The sequence below is a fragment of the Salvelinus sp. IW2-2015 genome, linkage group LG15 (assembly GCF_002910315.2).
Source record: "Salvelinus sp. IW2-2015 linkage group LG15, ASM291031v2, whole genome shotgun sequence".
Classification (NCBI taxonomy): Eukaryota; Metazoa; Chordata; class Actinopteri; order Salmoniformes; family Salmonidae; genus Salvelinus; species Salvelinus sp. IW2-2015.
This window is the reverse complement of record NC_036855.1, coordinates 26,822,840-26,849,102: the sequence shown is the minus strand read 5'-3', so window position 1 is coordinate 26,849,102 and position 26,263 is coordinate 26,822,840. Positions and strand designations below refer to the sequence as shown.

Sequence of the window (26,263 nt, the reverse complement as noted above, 5' to 3'; positions counted from 1 at the left end):
AGAGCAGAAACACACAGGCACCAGGCTAGAGCAGAAACACACAGGCAGCAGGCTAAAGCAGAAACACACAGGCAGGAGGCTAAAGCAGAAACACACAGGCAGGAGGCTAAAGCAGAAACACACAGGCAGGAGGCTAAAGCAGAAACACACAGGCAGCAGGCTAGAGCAGAAACACAAAGGCAGCAGGCTAGTAAAGTCCTCTATCAGTTTTAATGACAGACAAATAGGGTTATTTCTGAGGTCAGGGCTTTGCATCATTTCTCATCGGTTTAATCACCTTTATTTTCCAGGCTGATTGCCAAGACAAAACAAAGAGGACATTTACCCACCCAGCCACAACACAGCCAGGGGAGAGAGAGAGAGTGAGAGTGAATGGGAGAGGCAGGGAAGAGGAGAAGGGCAATTTGGCAATCTTGTATTTTGTAAATTAGGTTGTTCTTCATTTCACAATAGACTCAAATTAAATAGGTGGTTAGATTATACTTTTATTAAATTGAAATGAAAGCATTCATTTGCAACCATGCACAAAGAATGAACCAGGAATATGATAGCGTATTACAATGTCAATATCATGGTTAAAATTCTGTTTTTGATCCCATCACAAAACCTCAGGAGAATGAATTTACTAATGTTGTTTTAACTTCAAGTATTGACTAGCTAAGGACAATGGGCCAAATCCTAACTGTGACTTTCTGAACTTGGAAAAAAGTGACAATATTGTTATTACAATTCCAAACGTGAGTTTAATCTGAGAAAGTTGGTTACAGTAGTTTACAGCTATACAATCCCTTCTGCAGTCTTATCAAGACACACAGTACTAGTCCTTCCTAATACTGTCTCCCTTTGTCCTATACATGTATTTCAACCCAAATAGGTTATTCTACACAAACCAAAACAATGAATAAAGTTGTAACTAATTCCATAGTGCTTAAAGGGAATGTATCCATGAAGTGAATAATATTCATTGCTTAAAGGGAATATTCACTACATGGATACATTCCCTTTAAGCACTGAACAGTCCCTGTTAATCCTGTCAACAAAGGAAGTAAACAACAAACAACAGCAAAGGCAAAGCACAGGAAACAACATGGAACCTTCAGGTGAATAGAGCCAGTATTACAGTAGCTGATGCTGGATGTCACCAGAGTCATATAAATATATGMCTCTGGATGTCAGTGGGAGACAAATGACATACTTCAAACATGCAGTAATGACATACTTCTGACATCTGCAGGCAGAGATGGCGTACAGTATGTTAGCAGAGTTCTCCATCATTGTCTAATGCAAGGCCTGTTCCCAAATAGATTGACCTGCTCATAACAGACAAGGCGATGGTGATGTAGGCACAGCATAACTAATACAGACAAAATCATGATAAACAAAACAAATCTTTACAAAAACAATTCCACAACATGGGGTGAATTAGAGATCAAAAGAGAAAATAATTGGAAAAAAATCTAATAATGAAGTAAGCTTTATGCAACATCTTTTGAGTGAGAATCCATTACACCTTTTGGTTTGTGTTAGAGATCAGACTTGATGAATTGATACCAAAAGTAATATACCTCACAATATACTGCCTGCCCTACAAAGGCAAAACGCAATAGCTACGAATTTGGTCAAAAATCTTTGATCTTTTGATCAGAATATATCAGAAATTGCTGTCTAGACATAAAAAGACTTTGAAGTCAGATTTTGCAGTAAAAAAAACAACATAGGTACTGCGTTTTGTAGGGCAGTATACAAATGTAGTGCTTTTTGATACCGCTGAACAACAATCTAAAACACGTATGCCTTATAAATGAACCCCAACTGTAGAATCAATGACTCACTTCAGTCTTAGCTAAAGAATGAAAACACATGTGAGGAGAGTTGAACTGCATTCATCTAGACAGCACCGTTATAAGGAAACAACGCTGAATGAAATGCATTGGATTAGTATTTAAATGTATTTACAATTATACAACGTTAAGATCACAACTACTCGATCTGTTAATGAAGAGGCAGGATTATAGCTAATTAAATGAGCTAACTTCTACAGCGATATGATAGCATATATATGTACATATATACTTAAGTCTATTTACAGAGCTAATTTAACAACAGTTGTAAAGATGATCTATTTGTTAAAGGGAAAACTTTAGGCTTAGACATCTCCCTCAGTAAAATAAGTGACATCCTAACAAACAAAATAATCTGTACTGTATTAAACATTCCCCGTTTCAATATGAACACAAATGAACTGAAACTAGACAGCTACATGCCCTCATAAAGTAATACTAACTTTTAATGATTATGTACATAAATACAGCAGGTCTGGATGGAAACACCACAGACAGCTAGAAATACAGCTAAGCACTGGCAAAATCCTAGAGGAAAACCTGTTTCAGGCACTGTATTCCCTTTATCGTGCACTACTTTTCACCGGGGCCGATAGCGCTCTGGTCAATAGTAGCCCACTATATAAGGAATAGGGTGCCATTTGGGGCGTGCGTCGAGTCTCAGCAGAGAAACGGTTGAGTCAGTCCTCAGGTGAGGAAAGAGCATTATTCTGATCATTTAGGATTGTGCAACAGCAACTACAGTAGCTATGACGTTTCAAAACTCAAGTAGACCAGTGTCAGTGCCTGCCTGTCAGTAATGACCTCATTTACACCAGAATCTCTCAAAATGATGCATCAATTCAACCTGTACTGTTCATTACAAACATATATATATAAGTGACCCATACATTTTATTTTCCATTATACCAGAGCTAAAGAATAACTGCCTTGTATATTTAGCATAGACTTAGCCCTTATCTATGAACAAATTCCATCAAACCTGCCATATTATTGTTTATGCAGTGACCTTGTTTACACGACCACTGTCCATGAACACAACTTATTTCTGAAACCTGAGAGCATCTACAGTACCTGTACCTGTGGGAGGAGTTTTGCGTTTGGATATTACCCGACTACAGGAAAACATGTTCCTGTGTTAATACATACTACAATGCAGGTTTGAATGAATTGCGGCCTCAGTCATTTCAATCCTTTAGAATCTGTTAGAAAAGGTTTTCCCTATCTTACAGCAGGTCAGTAGAAAGGCAGTATAATACCTCAGAGCGTTTTAAACCAACTGGCCTTCTCATTTCCTGCCTCTTGCCTTTCAATGTTTAAAGGCTTCTCATTTGGTAGCAGTCCTCAGCATTCTGCTCTAAACCACTAAAACCTTTCCATTTCCCCGTGCACTTCTCCCTCATTTCATGAAACCATATCTATTTTACAGACATCATCATCTCTAAATAGTCCACAATTCTGACATTTTTTTTCTTCATTGATAGTTTCCATTCAGGGCAGTTTTAATTACACTTGCAAGGCATAAACTGTCTAAAACAATCAAATGCATAATTTAAAGGATAACCCAGGGTATTTGTAGACTGATCCCAGATCTGTTTGTGCTCTTGCCAACTCCATTGCTGTCCTTGTCAATGAGTAAGAAAGAGTTGGCATGCTAGTACAAACAGACTGGCACTCAGGCTAGGGCATTTACAGAACCAGGTTTAGTATAATACAGCACCCCTCACATCCACCAGGCTGGTCGGGGGTGAGAGGTCAGGGGTTAGGGGTTAGGCAGGGGTAGAGCTCTTGTCGTTGTCCAGGCTGGGTCTGGGGTCTGCTCTGAGGGGTTTGTGCTGAGGGCTGCTCCTCAGGTTGTCATCCATCTGCAGGAGAACACACACAGTCAGTAAACATACATACAGTGCCTTCAGAAAGTATTCAAACCCCTTGACTTTTTCCAAATTTTGTTGTGTTACAACCTGAATTTAAAAATGGATTAAATTGAGATTTTGTGTCACTGACCCTACACACAATAATACCCCATAATGTAAAAAACTTTTAATAAAAAATGAAAAGCTGAGATGTCTTGAGTCAATTCAACCCCTTTGTTATGGGAAGCCTAAATACGTTCAGGAGTAAAAATGTGATAACAAATCACATATTTTTTTTTTGAAAGACTACCCCAATTATCTGTAAGGTCCCTCAGTCGAGTACTGAATTTCAAGTACAGATTCAACCACACCAACCAGGGAGGTTTCTCCAGGCCTCGCAAAGAAGGGCACCAACTGGTAGATGTGTAAAAATACAAACGCAAACCCTGAATATCCCTTTGCCCTATTAACAACGCTTCGGATGGTGTATCAATACAGCCAAATACTACAAAGATACCGGCTCCATCCTAAGTCAGTTGTTGGAGAGGAAGGAAACTGCTCAGGGATTTCACCATGAGGACAATGGGGATTTTAAAACAGTTACAGAGTTTAATGGTTGTGATATGAGAACTGAGGATGGATCAACAACATTGTAGTGACTCCACAAAACTAACCTAAATTAGTGAAAAGAAGGAAGCCTGCACAGAATACAAATATTCCAAAACATGTTTGCAAACAAGGCACTTTTTAAAAATGTAACCTTTATTTAACTAGGCAAGAACAAATTCTTATTTACAACGACAGACTAGGAACAGTGGGTTAACTGCCTTGCTCAGGGGCAGAACGACAGATTTGACCTTGTCAGCTCAGGGATCTAGCAACCTTTCGGTTACTGGCCCAACGCTCTAACCACAAGGCTACCTGCCGCCCCTACTTAAGTAATACTCCAAAAATATATATATAATGTCCTGAATACAAAGCATTATGTTTGGGGCAAATCCAACACAACACATCACCGAGTACCACTCTTCATATTTTCAAGCATGGAGGTGGCTYCATCATGTTATGGGTATGCTTGTCATCGGCAAGGACTAGGGCGATTTTTTTTTAGGATAAAAAGAAACGGAATACAGCTAAGCACAGGCAAAATCCTAGAGGAAAAGCTGGTTCAGTCTGCTTTCCAACAGACACTGGGAGACGAATTCACCTTTCACCAGGACAATAACCTAAAACGCAAGGCCACATCTACACTGGAGTTGCTTACAAAGACGACATTGAATGTTAGAATTTTGACTTAAATCGTCTTGAAAATCTATGGGAAGACTTGAAAATGGCGCTCTAGCAATGATCAACAACCTACTTGACAGAACTTGAAGAATTTTAAAAAGAGTAATGGGCAAATATTGTACAATCCAGATGTGGAAAGCTCTTAGAGACTTACCAAGAAAGACTCACAGCTGTAATCGCTGCCAAAGGTGTATCTCACATGTATTGTCTCAGGGGGGTGAATACTTATCTAATCAAGATTAGTGTTTTATTTTTCATTAAATGTTTACATTTTTCTTCCACTTTGACAGAGTATTTTGTGTAGATCGTTGACCAAAAATGACAATTCAATCCTTTTTAATCTAACTTTTTAACACAACAAAATGAGGAAAATGTCAAGAGGRGTGAATACTTTCCGAAGGCACTGTATAACACAGTTACTAACCACAATATAAACACACACTCACGGATGCACATACATGCGAGCGTGCACACACCAACAGAAGAAGTGAACTAGTCTTGATATACGTACAAAAAAGTGTCTAACTAATGCTCACAATATACTCCAATGACTAACACAACACACGCAAATACACACGGAGACGAGAGCAGCAGGACCTTCTCTATGAGGTTGGACTCTTTGTTTACAAGCTGAGTGAGTTTCTGCAGGTTGGCATCCACCGTCTCCTGAACCGGCTGGGGAGACCCTGGAGAGAGAGGGTGGGTGGACCAGGAACAGTGGAGAGAGAGAGKCCATTATACTAAGAAAGCAGAGATACTGAGAGCAGAGAGAGATATGCCAGAACGCAGCAGAAGTTCTCCATCACAGCCCAGACAAAAGAAGCAATAAACCGTGTACGTTCGTCGACGCACCGACTCACGCGCATACATAGACGGTTAGGTATTGCTCCTGCTGCAAATGACAACTTGGCAAAAGCTGTACATCCTGTGTTTAGAAAAGGCTTTGCAGGACCTGAAGTTCACCAGATTTTCACTGACACGTTCTATTAAAAACACAGCAGGATCTTTGTAACCCTTACTCAATACCCTGGACCTGAAGCAATCACAATGGTTATACAACGACACAGTTTCACACACACACACACACACACACACACACACACACAACACACACACACACACACACACACACACACACACACACACACACACACACACACACACACACACACACACACACGGCATAGAGCGCTGGTCTCACCGGGATGACTGCTGAAGTGAGCGTTGAGTATGTGGTCACAGAAGCGCTGGAGGTTGTCCAGCTGTCTGAGGTGGCTCTGCAGAGGGCTGCTGGGTAGACTAGCCTGTGGAGGGGAGCTACAAAGCCAAACACAAACGCATCCAGACTGCATGGCCTGGGCCACAGAGAAAGACAGCTACATTAATACACCACACATAATATAATCACACCAGCCTTATCTAGCATCTGACCAAACTACACAAGAACTCACGTGTTCCCAAAGAAGTAGTAGGCCGTCCCCAATCTGTGGGGAAAGCAGATTCAGACACTCCTTAGCTTCACTGTAAATCTGACGAGAGAGGGACGGGGAAAGGTGAATTTACTTAGAATGCAGGGTCGGGATATCGTTTGGTATCAAGTAGTCCCCGCAGTGTATGTTCCTGTCCTACCTTTCCCTCCACCTCAGTGATAGTGTGTAGAGGGGATCTGTCCTACCTTTCCCTCACCTCAGTGATGGTGTGTAGAGGGAATCTGTCCTACCTTTCCCTCGACCTCAGTGATGGTGTGTAGAGGGGATCTGTCCTACCTTTCCCTCCACCTCAGTGATGGTGTGTAGAGGGAATCTGTCCTGCCTTTCCTCCACCTCAGTGATAGTGTGTAGAGGGAATCTGTCCTACCTTTCCCTCCACCTCAGTGATAGTGTGTAGAGGGAATCTGTCCTACCTTTCCCTCCACCTCAGTGATGGTGTGTAGAGGGAATCTGTCCTACCTTTTCCCTCCACCTCAGTGATAGTGTGTAGAGGGAATCTGTCCTACCTTTCCCTCCACCTCAGTGATGGTGTATAGAGGGAATCTGTCCTACCTTTCCCTCCACCTCAGTGATAGTGTGTAGAGGGAATCTGTCCCTACCTTTTCTCCACCTCAGTGATGGTGTGTAGAGGGAATCTGTCCTACCTTTCCCTCCACCTCAGTGATGGTGTGTAGAGGGAATCTGTCCATACCTTTTTCCCTCCACCTCAGTGATGGTGTGTAGAGGGGATCTGTCCTACCCTTTCCCTCCACCTCAGTGATGGTGTGTAGAGGGAATCTGTCCTACCTTTCCCTCCACCTCAGTGATGGTGTGTAGAGGGGATCTGTCCTACCTTTCCCTCCACCTCAGTGATGGTGTGTAGAGGAGACTCTCCCTTGGTCAGCAGGATCCGGGACAGGGCTGTGTTGGCATGGCGACCAGGGACCAGGAAGTTGAGGGGAAAGGGAGAGCGGGAGGCGAACCACGGCCGAGTCAGGTTAGCATAGTTCTCAGCGTCCACCCAGAATGTGTGTAACTACAGGACAACACACACAGAATACATATTTAGAATACAGTACACAATACCGGGCACATAACACTCTCAGTACACAAACAAAAAACTGCTGGACTTTCAAAATGTGTCTAAGTGCAAAACAACATACACACCCACAACAATCAGTACACAACACAACTACACACACGGGTTGTTCCTACCAGGGCTGGTCGTAGTTTCTCCTCCAGTAGAGCGATGTAGGCCATGGTGTCTGCTCCCTGCCTCGCCGACAACTCATAGTCTGCATTAAACCTCTGCTAGACAACACACAGGCTTTGTTGTTAGCACTGCACTGCAAATACAGTTCTTAAAAAGGTCATTTATGGTGAAGGCAGAAAGGAGACTTTACCTGTTTTCTCAGGAAGTTGAGAATCTGAGCAGGTTCGGTTATTGTGGATCCCTGGTAGACCAACTCTGGCACTGTGCCTGTTGAGTTGGGTAGAGGGGAAACAGTGTGCCAGTAGTGTTGGTTATAGGGGAGTTTGACAGTGTGTCTTTCCTCCTGTGCTACTGCACAATCCATATGTCATGGACTATACAACTACAGTAGAGCAGGCATAGAGACAACACCTCTGACCGACAATGTGCTATATGTATAGTAAGCAGTCAATTTGACAGTCTTGCATCAGATAGTCATGTATCTATTCCTACCTACTGTAGTAGCCTAGTGATGTTTTTTACATGGTGAAATGACATAATAATTATCATGTTATTACTTGTATAAGAACAACTGAATTCTGTTTCTTTGGACTTTAAACCAAGCAGCAGTACCTGTCAAAGTCTTCCACGTCCAGTCTATGGGAGTTACTGTGATCGTGGCTCCAGAGAACTTGGCATAGGCCTGAGAGAGAGCATAGATACGTTAGTTGTTCAGAGGAATGACAAGAAATAAGAGTATTTGACCACTTTACTGAACAACACTTTATTATAAAGCCTACATAATAATAATAACCATGAGTAATGATGGAAGACATGACAGTCATTTGTCATGAACTGTCCCTTGCTCTAGCCAGATAAGATCATATCAATGTTGTCAGAGTACTATGAGCTTTCATATCAATGTTGTCAGCGTACTATGTAGGCTTTCATATCAATGTTGTCAGAGTACTAGGAAGCTTTCATATCAATGTTTCAGATACTATGTAGGCTTTCATATCAATGTTGTCAGAGTACTATGTAGGCTTTCATATCAATGTTGTCAGACGTACTATGTAGCTTTCATATCAATGTTGTCAGAGTACTATGAGCTTTCATATCAATGTTGTCAGATACTATGTAGGCTTTCATATCAATGTTGTCAGATACTATGTAGACTTTCATATCAATGCTCTGTGTCAGATACTATGTAGCTTTCATATCAATGTTGTCAGAGTACTATGTAGGCTTTCATGATACATGTTGTCAGAGTACTATGTAGGCTTTCATATCAATGTTGTCAAGTACTATGTAGGCTTTCATATCAATGTTGTCAGAGTACATATGTAGGCTTTCATATCAATGTTGTCAGCGTACTATAAGCTTTCATATCAATGTTGTCAGAGTACTATGTAGGCTTTCATATCAATGTTGTCAGAGTACTATGTAGGCTTTCATATCAATGTTGTCAGAGTAGTACGCTTTCTGGGGTATGGCATGTTAAGCTCTGTAAGATATGAGGGCTGTGACGATACCAGAATCACAATATTTTTTCCATGGCAAAAATTAAACCACGAAGCAGACCAAACTCTTTGGTCCTTTAAAAAAACGATGTAAAATATTGTGTGCTATAGCTTAGAAAATAAATACATTTGACTCTGGGTGACAACTTAAACATGTTTGTTTGCAGAATTAGTGCAGTTTTCCCCTCAAAAGTTAAAGTAACACTTTATTTGGATAGTCCATCTGTAGATGCTCTATTATAGACTATCAGTAACCTTTCAACTAACTATCTACTAACCCTAACCCTAGCATTAACCTTAACCCTTTCCCTTTGCTTATCAACAGCTTGTTTGTTGATAGTCCATCTGTAGATGCTCTATCCAAATAAAGTGTGTCTGAAGCTTCGCGTTTTGTTTCCACCGCACTAACGAGTATGGCTATACTGGTATCGCCACGGCCCTACAAGATATCACTAAGTATCATTTGGCATTGGCTCCAGTTCTAAAAGCAGACTATCAGCATGGTGGGTAAGCACCAAGAACAACAATACAGATATGGCAGTCCTAGTGGACAAGTGACAGTGATAACACACATGGCAACGTGCAGCCATATCTATTGACTTAAAAAGAGACATTTAACAATTCGAGTTGTTTGTATCTCATACAAAGAACTTAGATTGTTAAACGTCTTCTCTTTTTAGTCAATAGATATGGCTAGGCAAAGAGTAGCCCAGAAAGGTAGCTATGAGGAAAAGTGTAGTCCAAACAGAGGAAGTGCAGGAAACATGTAGGCTTATAGTAATCATGCCAAATTGTTTTGTTGACACTGTCAGCCAGCAAATTATCTGGCAGCTGTACACCTTTTTCAACAGGAACGGTGTCACCTTGTTATGAGAGCTTGTGCAAATTCGTTGCATTGTTCATACAGTATCTGCAACTAGCCTATAGGGAACGGGATAATGCAAGTGTCCTAGCAAAATAGGGATATGTTCAAATTAACTACTGGGATACATAACTACACAGTTAAGCATAAGAAGACAGGAGAATGGTCGTACCGAGGACAGTAGTAGCAAATCAAGATAGAGCTGACCTTGAACTTGAAGAAATGTTAGCAATGAGAATGGCATTTGACAGCTATTAGCTACTGTAGCTAGTTAGCTACAGCCAGTTAGACACATTCTGAAGAGTGCATGTTGTTAGTTGGTTCAAGTTTTCATTGAAAAGCCTCTAAAAGGCTAGATGATTAGAAAAAACAAAATACCAAATATCGATTCTACCACTAATACTTAGCTAACTTTCCAGTTTGTTAACGTTAGCTAGCTAAAATAGCTCAGTCTTGTTGATGGTTTTGCATCATCAGAGGTGAAGATTATCAGATAAAACAATGAGAAATGTAGCCATGCAGTACAACATTCGTGACACAAAGGTCATATCATAATTTTGTTTTTTATGAACGCATTTACCAGCACTATGAGAGATTCTGTGTGGACGGAAGGCAAACCCCAATCACCTCCCCAGCATCTCAGCTCCATGGTGGCCGCCATGCTTGTTTGCTGCCGTGATCAGGAAGTGGGTGATGTCATCGAGTACCCAGAGGCCCGCAGGTGGGGTTTCCAAAGGTAGATTTCAGTACTTTGCAGGTAAAAAACCAAATAGTCTATTCAAATAGTATATTTCTACAACAAACAGGACTGATGTATTTGTATTTATTAGGGATCCCCATTAGCTGCTGGCTTACTCCTCCTGGGGTCCAAACACATTAGCTCACTTACATCACACAACAAAAATAAAAAAAACTGTGCATCATATAACATTATTACACCACTGCATATCTACAATACAAAATGTATAATACCACTATGCAACAATATTACAATGTACGTGTGTGTAGTGTGTGTGTGTGTGTGTGTGTGTGTGTGTGTGTGTGTGTGTGTGTGTGTGTGTGTGTGTGTGTGTGTGTGTGTGTGTGTGTGTGTGTGTGTGTGTTTGTGTGTTTGTGTGTGTGTCTCTTCACAGTCCGCATCGTTCTGTTTTTTAAATATGATTTTACTGCTTGCATGAGTTACTTGATGTGGAATAAAGTTCCATATAGTCATGACCCTGTGTAGTACTGTGCGCTTCCAGGAGTCTGTTCTGGACTTAGGGACGGTGAATAGACCCCTTGTGACATGTCTTGTGGGGTCAATACCTCTCACAAAGACAAGTAGTAATGCATTCAATCCCTCCTCTACTTTGAACCAGGAGAGATTGACAGGGATGTATTGACCATATGACTGGGCAGTAGTCAAGGTGCAACAAAACTAGGGCCTGTAGGACTTGTTCTGTTGATAACAATGTCAAGAAAGCAGAGCAGCGCTTTATTACAGACAGACCTCTCCCCACCTCAGCTAACGTTGCATCATTATGTTTTGATCATGACAGTTTACAACCCAGGCTTACACCAAGCAGTTTAGTCTCCTCAACTTACTCAATTTCCAAATGATTCATTACACGATTTAGTTGAGGTTTAGGGTTTTATTGAATGGTTTGTCACCAATTACAATGCTTTTAGTTTTTCACTTATTTAATACTAGCTTATTACCTGCCACCCATTCTAAAACTGACTGCAGCTCTTTGTTAAGTGTTGCAGTGATTTCACTTGCTGTGGTAGCTGACGTGTGTAATGTTGAGTCATCAGCATACATAAACACACATGCTTTACTCAGTGCCAGTGGCAGGTCATTAGTAAAGATTGAAAAAAGTAAGGGGCCTAGACAACTTCCCTGGGTAATGCTCGACTCTACCTGGATTATGTTGATGAGGCTTCCATTAAAGAACACCCTCTGTGATCTGTTAGACAGGTAACTCTCGATCTACGATATAGCAGGGGATGTAAAGCCGTAACACATATGTTTTTACTGTAGTAGATTATGATCAATCGTGTCAAAAGCTGAAATGAAGACTAACAAAACCGCTCTCACAAGCTTCTTTTTATCAATTTCTTTCAGCCAATCATAAGTCATTTGTGTAAGTGCCGTACATGTTGAGTGTCCTTCCCTATAAGCATGCTGAAAGTCAGTAATTTGTTTACTGTGAAATAGTATTGTATCTGGTCAAACAATTTCTTCCCAAAAAGTTTACTAAGGGTTGGTCGCAGGCTTATTGGTCAGCTGTTTGAGCCAGTAAAGGGTGCTTTGCTATTCTTGGGTAGCGGAATCAATCAATCAAATGTATTTATAAAGCCTTTTTTACATCAGCAGAGGTCACAAAGTGCTTATACAGATACCCATCTAAAACCCCAAACAGCAAGCAATGCAGATGTAGAAGCACGGTGACTAGGAACAACTCCCTAGAATGGCAGGAATCTAGGAAGAAACCTAGAGAGGAACCAGGCTCTGAGGGGTGGCCAGTCCTCTTCTGGCTGTGCCGGGTGGAGATTATAATAGTACATGGTCATTAAGGCCTGTTTGTTCTTCAAGATGTTCAAACATTCATAGATGACCAGCAGGGTCAAAATAACTTTTGCTCCCCTCCAGGGGGACACACTTTCCTGTAGGCTTAGATTGAAGAGATACAAAAATAGGAGTGGCAATATAGTCTGCTATAATCCTTAGTAATGTTCTATCAAAGTTGTCAGACCCAGGTGGCTTGTCATTGTTGTTAGATAACAATACTTTTTTCACCTCTTCCACACCCACTTTGCGGATGTGTGTTCTTCAATGATTGTCCTTCAATTACATTGCAACCTGCAGGGCCTGTATTCATTAACTGCAGCTCTATGACCATAAAACCTATGATTATGAGGGGGTGACTCCATTACTAGAAAGTTACATAGCGGAACAATTATGGCAGTCAGACTTGACTGGTCTAACTCTACATGTCCATGCATATGGCAATGGACTCTCCATGTCTTAAAATAGTAATTATTTTAAAGGTGGTTTTCTACTACAGTATATAGGTCTCCTGGGCCCTATATCTTTACAAGATAGTAAATATCAGAAATGATTTTATGTAGAAGTGCTATGTCCAGGAGAAAGAATGTGAAGTATTTATGACATGGTCATGCATTGTGTCAATTTCAGTAACTCTCATTCCTTCCAGCTGGTTTTATCTGTATTTTCCCCTTTGTGTCATAGGCAAAGGCTCCAATATGGCGTCCGTCCAGCACCTGATGGGAATAGGGTGGGCCAGTACCCACAGCCAGAATAGGTATTTGGGTGAACTGAACTACGGACACTTGAACTATAGGAAATTATGTGATTATCTGATAGATTTAATTTCTCTCTCTTGAAAGACTTCCTGGTCAAAGAAAGGTGAAATAAAATGAGAAAATAGAAAAACAGACAGACTGACACACAGAACGTGGTAAATGCATCTGGGAATGGTCTGTTTTTCTGAAGCCTCTAAGATGTAGAAATATCTTGCGGTTACCAAAAGGAGCCCAGAGACAGAGATGAGGACCAGACTCTCAACTTGAAACTCCTCCAGAGTTAAAAACTGTCTCAACGTCCAAGGTCTGGACATCTCCCTCCTGGACCAAACACACACACACCACCTCTTTAAAAACACAGTCCCTACAGGAACACTGAGACGTTACCCTCCCTTTTCAAAACCCCTCTGCAGCTACAGGAATGCAGGAACACACCCCTCTACTTTAAGGTCTGGCCCCTTTAAAAAAGCCAGTCTGTAGCTACAGGAGAATCTCCCCACTGCTACTAGGACTCTGCTTTCAGCATCCGTCTGTCAGTTTGTCAGTCTGTCTATCCATCAGTCAGCACCAGGGGTATTCTAAATAGATAGCTGCTGTATTGATCCCTGTCTGTAGGACCAGGTGTACTGTGTACTAGTCGTGACGGTGACCCAGCCTGGGCTCTCAGGACTGGTTTGTGCTGAAGGCTGAAGACTAGGAAGTGTGAGGATGGGGGTGTGGATCAGAAAAGTGGTCCTCTCTCTGCTGATGCTACAACTGGCCACGACTGTCACAGCACAAGGCATTGGTGAGTACCTCAACCTATCACCTATCAATACCCCTCTCTGACCTATCAAAATGCTCCTAAAGTAGTACACCAGTAACCTTTATTCGTTGTAATACCTTATCAATATACTCAATCTGTACCTTCTTAATCTACTGAGTCTGTAATTTCTTAATCTATAACTTCTAAATCTACTCAATCTACACTAAATCTGAATCTCTGACTTTGCTTCTCTGAATCTGTCATTTCTCCATTACTCATTAAATCAAGCATTTTGCAGTGATTTTCTGATGAATTATAATGATATATTTAACAGCGGCTCAGTTAAAATGATCTGTAAATAGCCCACTCAACTACCTCATCCCCATATTGTTATTTATGTTTTGCTCCTTTGCACCCCAGTATCTCTACTTGCACATTCATCTTCTGCACATCTATCACTCCAGTGCGTCTTAATCCAAATATTGTAATTATTTTGCCCTTATGGCCAATTTATTGCCCTACCTCCCTTATCTTACTTAATTTGCACACACTGTATATACTTTTCTATTGTGTTATTGACTGTACGTTTGTTTATCGAATGTCTAACTCTGTGTTGTTTGTGTCGCACTGCTTTGCTTTATCTTGGCCAGGTCGCAGTTGTAAATGAGAACTTGTTCCAACTGGCTACCTGGTTAAATATAGGTGAAATAAAAAATAAATAAAAAAAGGACTTTAATGGGTTTGTGTTTAATGCATTGTGTTGTGGAAAAGGTCACATACTTACACATCTATCCATAGGGTGACCCAAATAGAATGACACTGATTGGCTTTAGGAAAGTGTTTGTGCAATAACTTAATTTCTCTGGAATCCATACGCATCAATTTTTCCATACAAACACACATCTCTTAGTATTATTCCAGAATGTGGGTCATGCTGTAGAAGCAGTGATGTTCCAGTGGAAAGAGTTACTGCTGGCCCTTTGGTAAATCTGCCACGCCATAAAACAGTGGCACACACACACACACACACACACACACACACACACACACACACACACACACACACACCAACACACACACACACACACACACACACACACACACACACACACACACACACACACACACACACACACACACACACACACACACACACACACAATCTACCACTTCATAAAGCCCTGACACTCAGCACGAGCAGCTCTACAGCTCATCAGTAATTGCCACAAGCATGAAGTCACACACTTAATAAACTCACTAATGACAGTCGCACATGCATGCACACAGGCACAAGCACATGACTTCTGAATAAACGTTGTCTCTGTGTTGTTTCTGTGTGTCCTGTGTTAGTGTACGACCTGCTGGTGTCTCCAGACTGCTTGCCTGACCTGACGCAGGGAGGGCTGAAGAATAAAGGTCTGGATGAGGCCTTCCTCCTCTCCTCCTTCAGGCTCCATAGCAAGTCCCCCTCTCATCTCTACAGCATCATCAACCCCCGGGACAACAGCAAGTACCTGGAGTTCACCCTGCAGGCCAAACTCAACAAGGGTAAACACTGCCGTGCTGTCTGTCTCAATTTACAAATGTGATCATACATCTAAATCAAATCTGCCTCCTTCTCTCCCCTCCTCTTCGATTATCATTCCTAAGCAACTAACTGACCTTTCCCTCAGTGACGATCCGTTACCAGAAGACTGATGGTAGGGCTGGCACCACCAGTTTTAGCCACCCCTCTCTGGCGGACGGCAAAGAGCATCATGTGATGATCCATGCCAGCGGTCTGCAGAGAGGACCAGGTCGTATGGCGGTCTACGTAGACTGTAGACTGGCTCACACTGTGGACGAGCTGCCTGCTGCCTTCGGGACGCTGACACCTGGACACAACAAGGTGGCGCTCAGGACCCTGCAGCCCACCGGGCAGGTGAGACACAAGACTAGCATAGGTACAGATGAGTACGATTGTTTTTTGTGTTGTCACTCACCAACCACTTGTCCACCTGTCTCTGTCAGGATGAGTTGACGGACCTGAAACTGGTGATAGAGGACACGTTAGATAACGTCGCTACGCTCCAGGACTGCAGCATACAGCAGAGCGAGTCTCTGGGTACTATTCAGCTACTGGGTAAGAACACAGGCCTGTTATAAGCTGCCTGAAACATGACTTGACCTTTTCTGATGTCACATTGTGCGTCTCTGCCATACTGTACATTTGACCCACTTGAGACCCGCATTTTGACATAAGTTATCATAAACCATCAAGTCATGTAGTCTGTATGATGGAACATAGAAATACACTTTAGCTAAAACTGTAGCTAAAGACTACATTTCCCACAGGCCTCCAGGCAGGCGGACAGGATCCGTCTCAGATGTTAGAGCTCCACAAGATGATGTCAGAGATGAAGGACCTGCTCCTCCAGCAGGTACATCACCTGCCTTACAGTAGACATGCTGTTGTACCCTCACCTTTTAAGGCACCGCCATTTGTCTTTTTCTCTGTATCTACAGTTAACTGGTATATTCTTTCCCCCGTAAAAGATTAAAGAGACCACATTCCTTAGAAACACCATCTCAGAGTGTCTGGCATGTGGTAAGCTGTTCTCTTAGATATATTACTACTAATACAGTGCTACTGTTACTGCTTAGGACTAATGCTTTCTGAAGATAATGAATGACTTCCTTATGTGCATGCTCTTATTTTAGCTGAAACCGGATCAATAAGATACTGATGAGACTGATACTGATTGAGGATACTCAAGTTATGTGTGATGTTATATTATACATGCGTGTGTCTCTGTCTGTAGGTCTGGGTGGCAACATGGCGTCAGGCCCAGGTACAGGTGCACGGTCAGGCCCGTTCCAGTGTAGTCCAGGTATGTGTTTCAATCAGGACATGTGTATCCCGGCCGAGGGAGGACGCTTCACCTGCGCCCCCTGCCCCGACGGATACACTGGAGACGGAGTTCACTGTGATGACGTGAACGAGGTAGTGTGTGTGTGTTACCGTGTCAGTTTAACCTTTAACCCCTACTTCCCCAGCGTATGGTGTGAACGCTAACGTGTGTGTGTGCGTGTGTGTGTTGCAGTGCCAGTTTAAACCTTGCTTCTCCGGTGTGAGGTGTGTGAACACAGCTCCTGGGTTCCGCTGTGAGAGATGCCCTCTGGGATACACTGGTCTTGAGATCAACGGAGTGGGAGTGTCCTACGCACAGTCACACAAACAGGTAACGTATAGTCACACAAACAGGTAAAAAACAGTCAGACAAACAGGTAACGTATAGTCACTCAAACAGGTAACACAAAATCACTCAAACAGGTACCACACAGTCAGACAAACAGGTAACGTTATAAGTCACTCAAAACAGGTAACACAAAATCACTCAAACAGGTACCACACAGTCAGACAAACAGGTAACGTATAGTCACTCAAACAGGTACCACACAGTCAGACAAATAGGTAACACAAAATCACTCAAACAGGTACCACACAGTCACACAAACAGGTACCACACAGTCACACAAATTGATACCACACAGTCACACAAATTGATACCACACAGTCACACAAACAGGTACCACACGTGCAAATTGCTTATAAATGTCACGCCCTGACCGTAGAGAGCTTTTTATGTCTCTATTTTGGTTTGGTCAGGGCGTGATTTGGGTGGGCATTCTATGTTCATTTTCTATGTTTTGTATTTCTTTGTTGTTTGGCCGGGTGTGGTTCTCAATCAGAGGCAGCTGTCTATRGTTGTCTCTGATTGAGAACCATACTTAGGTAGCTTTTTCCCACATGGTTTTTGTGGGTAGTTGTTTTCTGTTTTTGTGTCTTCACCAGACATAACTGTTTCGTGTTGTTACATTTTGTTATTTTGTCTGTGTTCAGTTTTTTAAAATAAATAATCATGAACACTTCCCACGCTGCGCTTTGGTCCACACCTTCTTCATACGACGACCGTTACAATAAACAGTAATAGGCACATGCTATAGAGTGTGTTATACTTAAGAGAGCTGCTGTTATTTTTTTTTTTTTAACCTTTATTTAACTAGGCAAGTCAGTTAAGAACATTAAGAACAAATTCTTATTTTCAATGACGGCATAGGAACAGCCTTGTTCAGGGGCAGAACGACAGACTTTTACCTTGTCAGCTCAGGGATTCAATCTTGCAACCTTTTGGTTACAAGTCCAACACTCTAACCACTAGGCTACCTYCCGCCCCACTAGGCTGCCTGCTGCCTTGTTACAGTCAGTGGTGTAGTGGAGGGCATAGGCAGGTATACACCATATACCCACTTTTTCTGTGGGCCTTGCATATATTCACTTCTTAATACCCACAATGAGTATCAAGGTAGTGTGGTGGAGGTATAGCCTGTGTCAATTAATAAGGCGGATGAAACAGATCAGAATGCTTAGCTTAAAATGTTGATCAACTATTATTTCTTCTCATTTTAAGTACAGAAATGTGCAGATGGCTACGCGCAAATGTCCCAAAATGCAATTTGCGGGTAAAAAACGTTCTATAATGCGCACCACACATGCGAGCGGTTTCATGGGCAGAGATTGAAATATCGTTAGTAATTTAGAAAGAGGAGAGATCTAAAGATGCAACAACTATCATGGGCTGCTAATATGACTACAATAATGCCTTTGCCTGCAAGACAATGAAAGAAAGTTCATTTGAAAACCAATAGAACAGGAGAGAGCATATGAGGAAGTCTTTATAAAATAATTACCTCCACGTTTATCTGGTGGCATTTTGGCTATAGGCTGCTTTGAAGCAACGCAAGACAAGCCTAATAATATGAAGTAAAACATATATAGGGATGCTAATGATTGGCCTAATTGTCTTCTGGTGGATGGAAAGGCTTTCTCTAAAACCTTCTCAATTAAATGTCAACTAGCTACAATGTAGCCCAGTCCTACCTGGCAGAATGATATCATGACTATTTGCATCAATCCAGTGGCCATTTGTTTTTCCAACTTGTGCTCTACAGAAACACTGCTAACCAATCAACAGTGCTACACACTCAAAAAATGTAAATGTCTTAGATTTTTCCCAGACCTCAAAAGTGGTCTCCTGATGTGGTTTAAACATTGTTGTGGACTTAGAACATCAAATGTTGTTGATTTTCCCCCKAAAAAATGTAATAGACTTTGAGAGCGAAACCCTCCCCAAAAAGGGAAAATCAAAAACCTGTGAATTTCTCACTCAGTTGACAGCCTCATTTATCAGCCTACTTGCACAGTACAGCTTGGGTTGGCCTGACTGTGAAAGCCCAATATGGGATTTATCATTTTAGGTCATTCATGGGCAGAGATTGAAATATCGTTAGTAATTTAGAAAGAGGAGAGATGTCACTGTTTGTCACAGAATTTTTCACACAGGGCGCCTTTCCTTCATCGGGTGGGCCCTTTGGTAATTTTTACCCACTCCTCCAGGCACCACTACACCACTGGTTACCGTGTGTGTGTATTCCTCTCCATGTGTGTCTGTAGGTGTGTGATGACATAGATGAATGCCAGGGTCCTCCTGACAACGGAGGCTGCACCGCCAACTCTCACTGCCACAACACCAGGGTAAGAGTCACAGCAGCTTGAATATTCCCATTCAAGCCTGTTGATAGTAGGCCTGAGATGAAGCCTGGGCCTGTATTTGTTGTCTCTCCCAGGGTTCATTCCGCTGTGGGGAGTGTAAGAGTGGCTTCTCTGGGGACCAGGTGAGCGGCTGCAGTGGGGAGAGGCTCTGTGGGAACGGCCAGCCCAACCCCTGTGACAGCAATGCACAGTGTGTAGTGGAGAGAGACGGGAGTGTTAGCTGCCACGTGAGAACACACACACACACACACACGTGACACTAATGCGCAGTCAATCCAAGATCAAATCCAAAACCTTTCCTCTTCCGTCCATCAGTGTGACATAGGGTGGGCAGGTAACGGCTATGTGTGTGGGAAGGACACAGACATCGATGCTTACCCAGACGAAAAGCTGAGGTGCAGGGACAACAACTGTAAGAAGGTAAAATCCAGCTCCATCTACTTCTTTACCTCTCCCTCTCCTTCTACCTCTCCCTCCCTCTTACCCTCTCCCTCTCCCCCATAGTAAGGCAGCCTCCATGTTTGTTTCCAGGACAACTGTGCGTTTGTTCCTAACTCTGGCCAAGAGGACGCAGACAGGGACGGGCTCGGGGACGCCTGTGATGATGACGCTGATAGTGACGGCATCGTTAACATAGAGGTACAGTACACAACTGTTACACGCCTTTCGGGTATAGTGCATTCACGATCAAGTAGGGTACACCTTTAACATGTGCAGTAACTCTGTCTCTGTGTAACTCAGGATAACTGTTGGCTGCATCCTAACGTGAACCAGAAGAACAGCGATAAGGATCTCCATGGCGACGCGTGTGACAACTGCTTGACGACGGAGAACCCTGATCAACGAGACACGGACAAGGACGGGCTAGGCGATGACTGTGACGATGACATGGATGGAGACGGTGTGTGTGTGCTTTGACGTGCCTTCCCCAGGTTTTGGTCATTAGAGAGTTGGAGACAGAAGGAAATTCTACCACAGCTAGTGATTTATTTTAAGGTAGTGACCGTAGTAGTACTTTTTCACACTGAGACGTCTTAATCCATGACGTTTTCCCCAAAACCACAATTAGTCTGAGGTCAGTCTAGCTGTCTGGTTGAAAACAGCATGTCTCCTGTCTCCAGCGGTTCCACACATTATGATTGTCTTCAACAGAGCAGAGCCATATCTGTTGAATCCATTCACATCCTCTCAGTCTGTTTCAGTCTGTCTTCCATCAAAGTCTGCTACCTATTAGCTCATCTGTTTACAGGGAAAACAGGAGCTGGGGTAGGGTTCCGCCTCATWAAGTTCAAAACACTAGTAAAAACATTGATTTAAATGAGTTCCCATTTCTCAATATAAATGATCCATTTGGAATTGTCCTCTTTAGCTACTAGATTACCTTTTTTTTTTTAAACTCTCATTTGTTCCGTTGGCAGATGCAGTGAAACTGTGCCCTAGTTTATTGTGTGTGTTTGTGTGTGTGTGTGTGTGCATTTGATGTTTCCTGTCTGTGCACTGGGGCAGGTCTCCAACCTCTTGATCGTTTGGTCATGTCTCCCCCTCTAACACTTGGTCATGTCTGTCTCTGCAAAGAAAAAAATCCATCATAAACCCTGCCAGCAGCTGAGAGCCAGTGGAAACTATTCAACTGAACAAACTCTGTCATCTGGGGCCCGAGGACACTAACACTCAGACTAGAAAAATAACTGTGTCTGTGTTTTTATCTGTATTTGTGTTTTTGTGGTCAGGCCTGAAGAACATTCTGGATAACTGCCAGCGTGTGACCAACCTAGACCAGAGAGACAGAGACAACGATGGGGTGGGAGACGCCTGTGACAGCTGTCCTGACATGGTCAACCCCAACCAGGTAACCGTAAAACAACAACAACAACTCAACCACAACAGAACCATAGCACAACTACAACACAACCACAACAGAACCATAGCACAACTACAACACAACCACAACACTGCACAACACAACCACAACACATCCACAACACAACCACAGCACCACAACCTACAGGTCAAATATCCTACCAAATATCAAACCTTTACCCCAACCTCAGACTGAAACCCACTGTTAATGTAGCCAGTAGCCAGTAATGTGCAGCCTCATGACATTATTGAATAATATTTATGTTTCTTCTCCCACAGTCAGATGTTGATGATGATCTTGTAGGAGACACATGTGACACCAACATAGACAGGTAGATCCTTCTATAAACATATCCGCACCTTTAGAAGTGATACTTACTGATAGTGAGTGTACTGGGTTGACTTTAACTCTCCTCTCTATCAGTGATGGGGACGGTCACCAGAACACTAAGGACAACTGTCCTACAGTCATCAACTCCTCCCAGCTGGACACAGATAAGGACGGACAGGGAGACGAGTGTGACGATGACGATGACAACGACGGTATCCTGGACCAAGCAGACAACTGCAGACTGGTGGTCAACCCTGACCAGACAGATGAGGACAGTCAGTCACAACACTGATCCTCTTCCTTCCTGCTGTATTATAGCAATGCTCTCTCTAGTCCAGTTGTTCTTCAGTGTGTGTGTGTGTGTGTGTGTGTGTGTGTGTGTGTGTGTGTGTGTGTGTGTGTGTGTGTGTGGTGTGTGTGTGTGTGTTGTGTGGTGTTTCCAGATGACGGCGTGGGTGATGCGTGTGCAGGGGACTTTGACCAGGACAAGGTGATTGACAGGATAGACAACTGTCCAGAGAACGCTGAGGTCACCCTGACTGACTTCAGAGCCTATCAGACGGTAGTACTGGACCCTGAGGGTGACGCCCAGATTGATCCCAACTGGGTGGTTCTCAACCAGGTGACCTTATTGTCTTTAACATGCTGACATTTTAGTCATCTAGCAGATATTGAGTAACAATAACAGTTGTAGGGTCAAAGAGTATGCAAAAATAAGAGCATGAAGTACAACATTCGATCCTTGATTGAGTTATTTGATTAAGTTTGATCTATGCTGTGTACAGTAGGTAGTGGAGTACTCTCTAGTATGTCATCTGTAGTATCATAACTCTCGCTCTCCTTCTCTCCCCAGGGTATGGAGATAGTCCAGACTATGAACTCTGACCCTGGCCTCGCTGTAGGTAAGACAACTCTCAGTTCCCATTTGACAGGCGGATGTCCACCCTCTCTGTGCTACTCACTCTGTATGTAGGCCTCACATTGTTCAGTGTGTGTGTGTGTGTGACAAAGGAGCTGTTCGTGGACTACAGGAAAAGGCGGGCCGAGAGTTTCAAGTTCCTTGGTGTCCACATCACCAATGAACTATCATGGTCCAAACACACCAAGACAGTCGTGAAGAAGGCACGACAACACCTTTTCCCGTTCAGGAGACTGAAAAGATTTGGCATGGGTCCCCAGATCCTCAGAAAGTTATACAGCTGCACCATCGAGAGCATCCTGACTGGTTGCATCACCGCCTGGTATGGCAACTGCTCGGGCGTAAGACGCTACAGAGGGTAGTGCGTACGGCCCAGTACATCACTGGGGCCAAGCTTTCTACCATCCAGGACCTATATAATAGGCGGTGTCAGAGGAAAGCCCAAAAAATTGTCAGAGACTCCAGTCACCCGCTCTGGCAAGCAGTACCGGAGCGCCAAGTCTAGGACCAAAAGGCTTCTTAACAGCTTCTACACCCAATCCATAAGACTGCTGAACAATTAATCAAGTGGCCAACCCCCACTTTGTTTTTACACTGCTGCTACTCGCTGTTTATTATCTATGCATACCCCTACCTACATGTACAAATTACCTCGACTAACCTGTACCCCCGCATATTGACTTGGTACCGGTACCCCCTGTATATAGCCTTAATATTGTTATTTTATTGTGTTACTTTTTATAATTTTTTACTTTAATATGGTAAATATTTTCTTAACCCTTCTTGAACTTCACTGCTGGTTAAGGGCTTGTAAGTAAGCATTTCACGGTAACGTCTACACTTGTTGTATTTGGCGCATGTGACAAATACAGTTTGATTTGATGTAATAAGCCTGTGTTGTGTGTATGTGTGTGCGTGTCTGTGTGCAGGCTACACAGCGTTCAGTGGGGTAGACTTTGAGGGGACGTTCCACGTGAACACGATGACTGATGATGACTATGCAGGCTTCATCTTCGGCTACCAGGACTCCTCCTCCTTCTACGTGGTCATGTGGAAACAGACTGAACAGACCTACTGGCAGGCTGTACCCTTCAGAGCTGTGGCTGAGCCTGGCATACAGCTCAAGGTAAAAATACAAATAAATGGTCACATACACCAGATAGGTGCAGTTTTACAAGGTCAGCCATAGTAGTACGGTGCCCCTGGTGCAAATTAGGGTTAAGTGCCTTGCCCAAGGACACATCGACAGATTTTTCACTTTGTCAACTCGGGTATTCAAACCCGCAACCTTTCTGTTACTGGCCCAATGCTCTAACGGCTAGTGTACCTGGTGCCCTATAGGTCTAGAGAAGGTATAGGGGTGTGTGTGTGCGTGGGTGCATGCTACTGTACTTATACATCTGCATTGCTTGCTGTTTGGAGTTTTAGGTTGTGTTTCTGTATAGCAGTTTGTGACATCTGTTGACGTAAAAAAGGCTTTATAAATATTGATTGATTTACATGGGCTCCTGAGTGGTGCAGCAGTCTAAGGCACTGCATCTTAGTAGAGGTGTCACCACAAACACCCTGGTTTGAATTCAGGCTGTATCACAACCGGCTGTGATTGGGAGTCCCATGGGGCGGCGCACAATTGGTCCGGGTTTGGCCGGTGTAGACTGTCATTGTAAATAAGAATTTGTTCTTAACTGACTTGCCTAGTTAAATAAAGGTTAAATGAAATACAGTGATCAATCTCAAAAGGCTTCTGACCTTTCTTTCTTACCTTCTCCCACCTCTCTCTCCCTCCTCCAGGCGGTGAAGTCTAAGACAGGTCCAGGGGAGTATCTGAGGAACTCCCTGTGGCACACAGGAGACACCAACGACCAGGTACGTCTGCTGTGGAAGGACAAGAGGAACGTGGGCTGGAAGGACAAGGTGTCCTACCGCTGGTATCTACAGCACAGACCACAGGTTGGATACATCAGGTGAGAAACACACATCCACACGGACTACCCACACACACTAGTCTGGAAAACTCCACCTTAGGCAACACAGTGACTAGGCAACACAGTGACTAGGGTCTGGTTTAAATGATGGACTCTTTTGTCATACAGGAACTACGTCAGGCAAAAAATCTTTGCAGTGGTTTTAGTTGAGGTAGCCACTAGCGAAATGCACTCGTTAAAAAAAAAAACGTGATCTCTATCTTGCTAGTTACTATTTTGTATTTGATTAAAGCAGATTAAGTAGTGATGTAGCCAGTGAGGTAGTTCCTGTATGCCAAGAGTCCATAATTGAAACCAGACCTTAGTCACTGTGTTGGCTATGGTCAGGTTTGGAGACTACACACCCACTAACACACACCCACACAAACACTCTGAACCATGTGTGTGTCTTCTGTTCAGGGCGCGTTTCTATGAGGGTCCCAACCTGGTAGCAGACTCTGGGGTGAAGATAGACAACAGTATGCGAGGAGGGAGACTGGGCGTCTTCTGTTTCTCCCAGGAAAACATKATCTGGTCCAACCTCAAGTACCGCTGCAATGGTGAGTGACACCCCACTCAGCCAACTAGCAGACAGATACAGAGACTAGCGCCGGTCACAGCACTCTGATAGGACAGAAGCTGTCTAAGTATTGTCATTGCTACAGGATGTTTAAGTCAACACCTCTCTGTTCTGTTTGTCCCTCTACAGACACCATCCCTGAAGATTACCAGGAGTACAGTGCCCAGAACACTGAATAAACACACCGAGCGTGGAAGAGGAGAGAAGGAACGGAGAAGAGATATTGGGAGGGGGTGTTAGAGGACAGAAAAATGAGGATGGGACAGAGAAGGGAGGGGGAGAAAGAGAGGAAGAGGGAAAAAGAGGAGAGAGGAGACCAAGCGGCATTGTGCATTTCGTGGGGGCATTATGAGAGGAGCAAGGCTTTTAAAGGGGCTTTTCACAAGCAATCATCCCTTTTATAAAATAATTATTATTACTGCTAGYCTTTTGCCTGGTATGAAGACTGACGTCTACTCATCAGGGCAACAGACTTCCAGACATGACTTGTTAATGCTGTGTCTACACACGCTATACGGTACTGTACATGTGGAATTGGTTACTTGGTTAACTAAAATTGGTTAACTAAAAGACTGATGTAGATTGTAGTGTTGTAGTGAACCTGTATATGTCTACTCTCTGAGGTGAGGGTTATTGTATCTAGGGGTTCAAACTGTAGTTAGGGTCTCTCCTATTTCTGCCATTGGAGGAAAACAAAGACAAGGGAAATAAATGAAGGAGCTGGTATTGACTGCACTTACATTAAAACAACCGATGTCCATCATACGTTACATTCAATAGATGTGTCATTTTTTGTTCAGTAAATCTATGAATAAATATTCTGAGCATTTGGTAAAACACCCTCTCTGAGTCTTTTGTTTGGTGTTACTAAATGGAACATATTGCTAGTTGTTGTCGAATAGAATGCATTGGGATATCTACCCCAAGCCACTGTATTTCAA

At 43.0% G+C, this 26,263-nt stretch overlaps 2 protein-coding genes across 2 annotated transcripts; one reads left to right on the top strand and one right to left on the bottom strand.

The window, feature by feature from the left end:
- Window positions 1-465: 465 nt before the first annotated feature.
- Window positions 466-10,752, bottom strand: LOC111974164 (metaxin-3-like). The gene is given in 11 exon segments (XM_024001798.2): window positions 466-3,706; window positions 5,579-5,667; window positions 6,183-6,290; window positions 6,293-6,336; window positions 6,433-6,470; window positions 6,472-6,510; window positions 7,304-7,486; window positions 7,666-7,758; window positions 7,854-7,930; window positions 8,276-8,345; window positions 10,605-10,752. Coding segments are annotated over 11 exon segments (918 nt in total). The 5' UTR covers window positions 10,686-10,752; the 3' UTR covers window positions 466-3,610.
- Window positions 10,753-13,531: 2,779 nt separating this feature from the next.
- On the top strand, window positions 13,532-26,159 carry LOC111974252 (thrombospondin-4-B). The gene is made up of 22 exons (XM_024001921.2): window positions 13,532-14,117; window positions 15,426-15,623; window positions 15,749-15,996; window positions 16,086-16,197; window positions 16,410-16,495; window positions 16,611-16,662; window positions 16,877-17,058; window positions 17,159-17,296; window positions 19,570-19,650; window positions 19,743-19,895; window positions 19,984-20,088; window positions 20,200-20,307; window positions 20,410-20,569; window positions 21,399-21,517; window positions 21,808-21,860; window positions 21,953-22,134; window positions 22,303-22,481; window positions 22,713-22,761; window positions 23,708-23,904; window positions 24,570-24,742; window positions 25,163-25,302; window positions 25,452-26,159. Exons 1-22 carry the CDS (start codon window positions 14,039-14,041, stop codon window positions 25,499-25,501), a joined length of 2,844 nt encoding a protein of 947 aa, XP_023857689.1. The 5' UTR covers window positions 13,532-14,038; the 3' UTR covers window positions 25,502-26,159.
- Window positions 26,160-26,263: the final 104 nt, after the last annotated feature.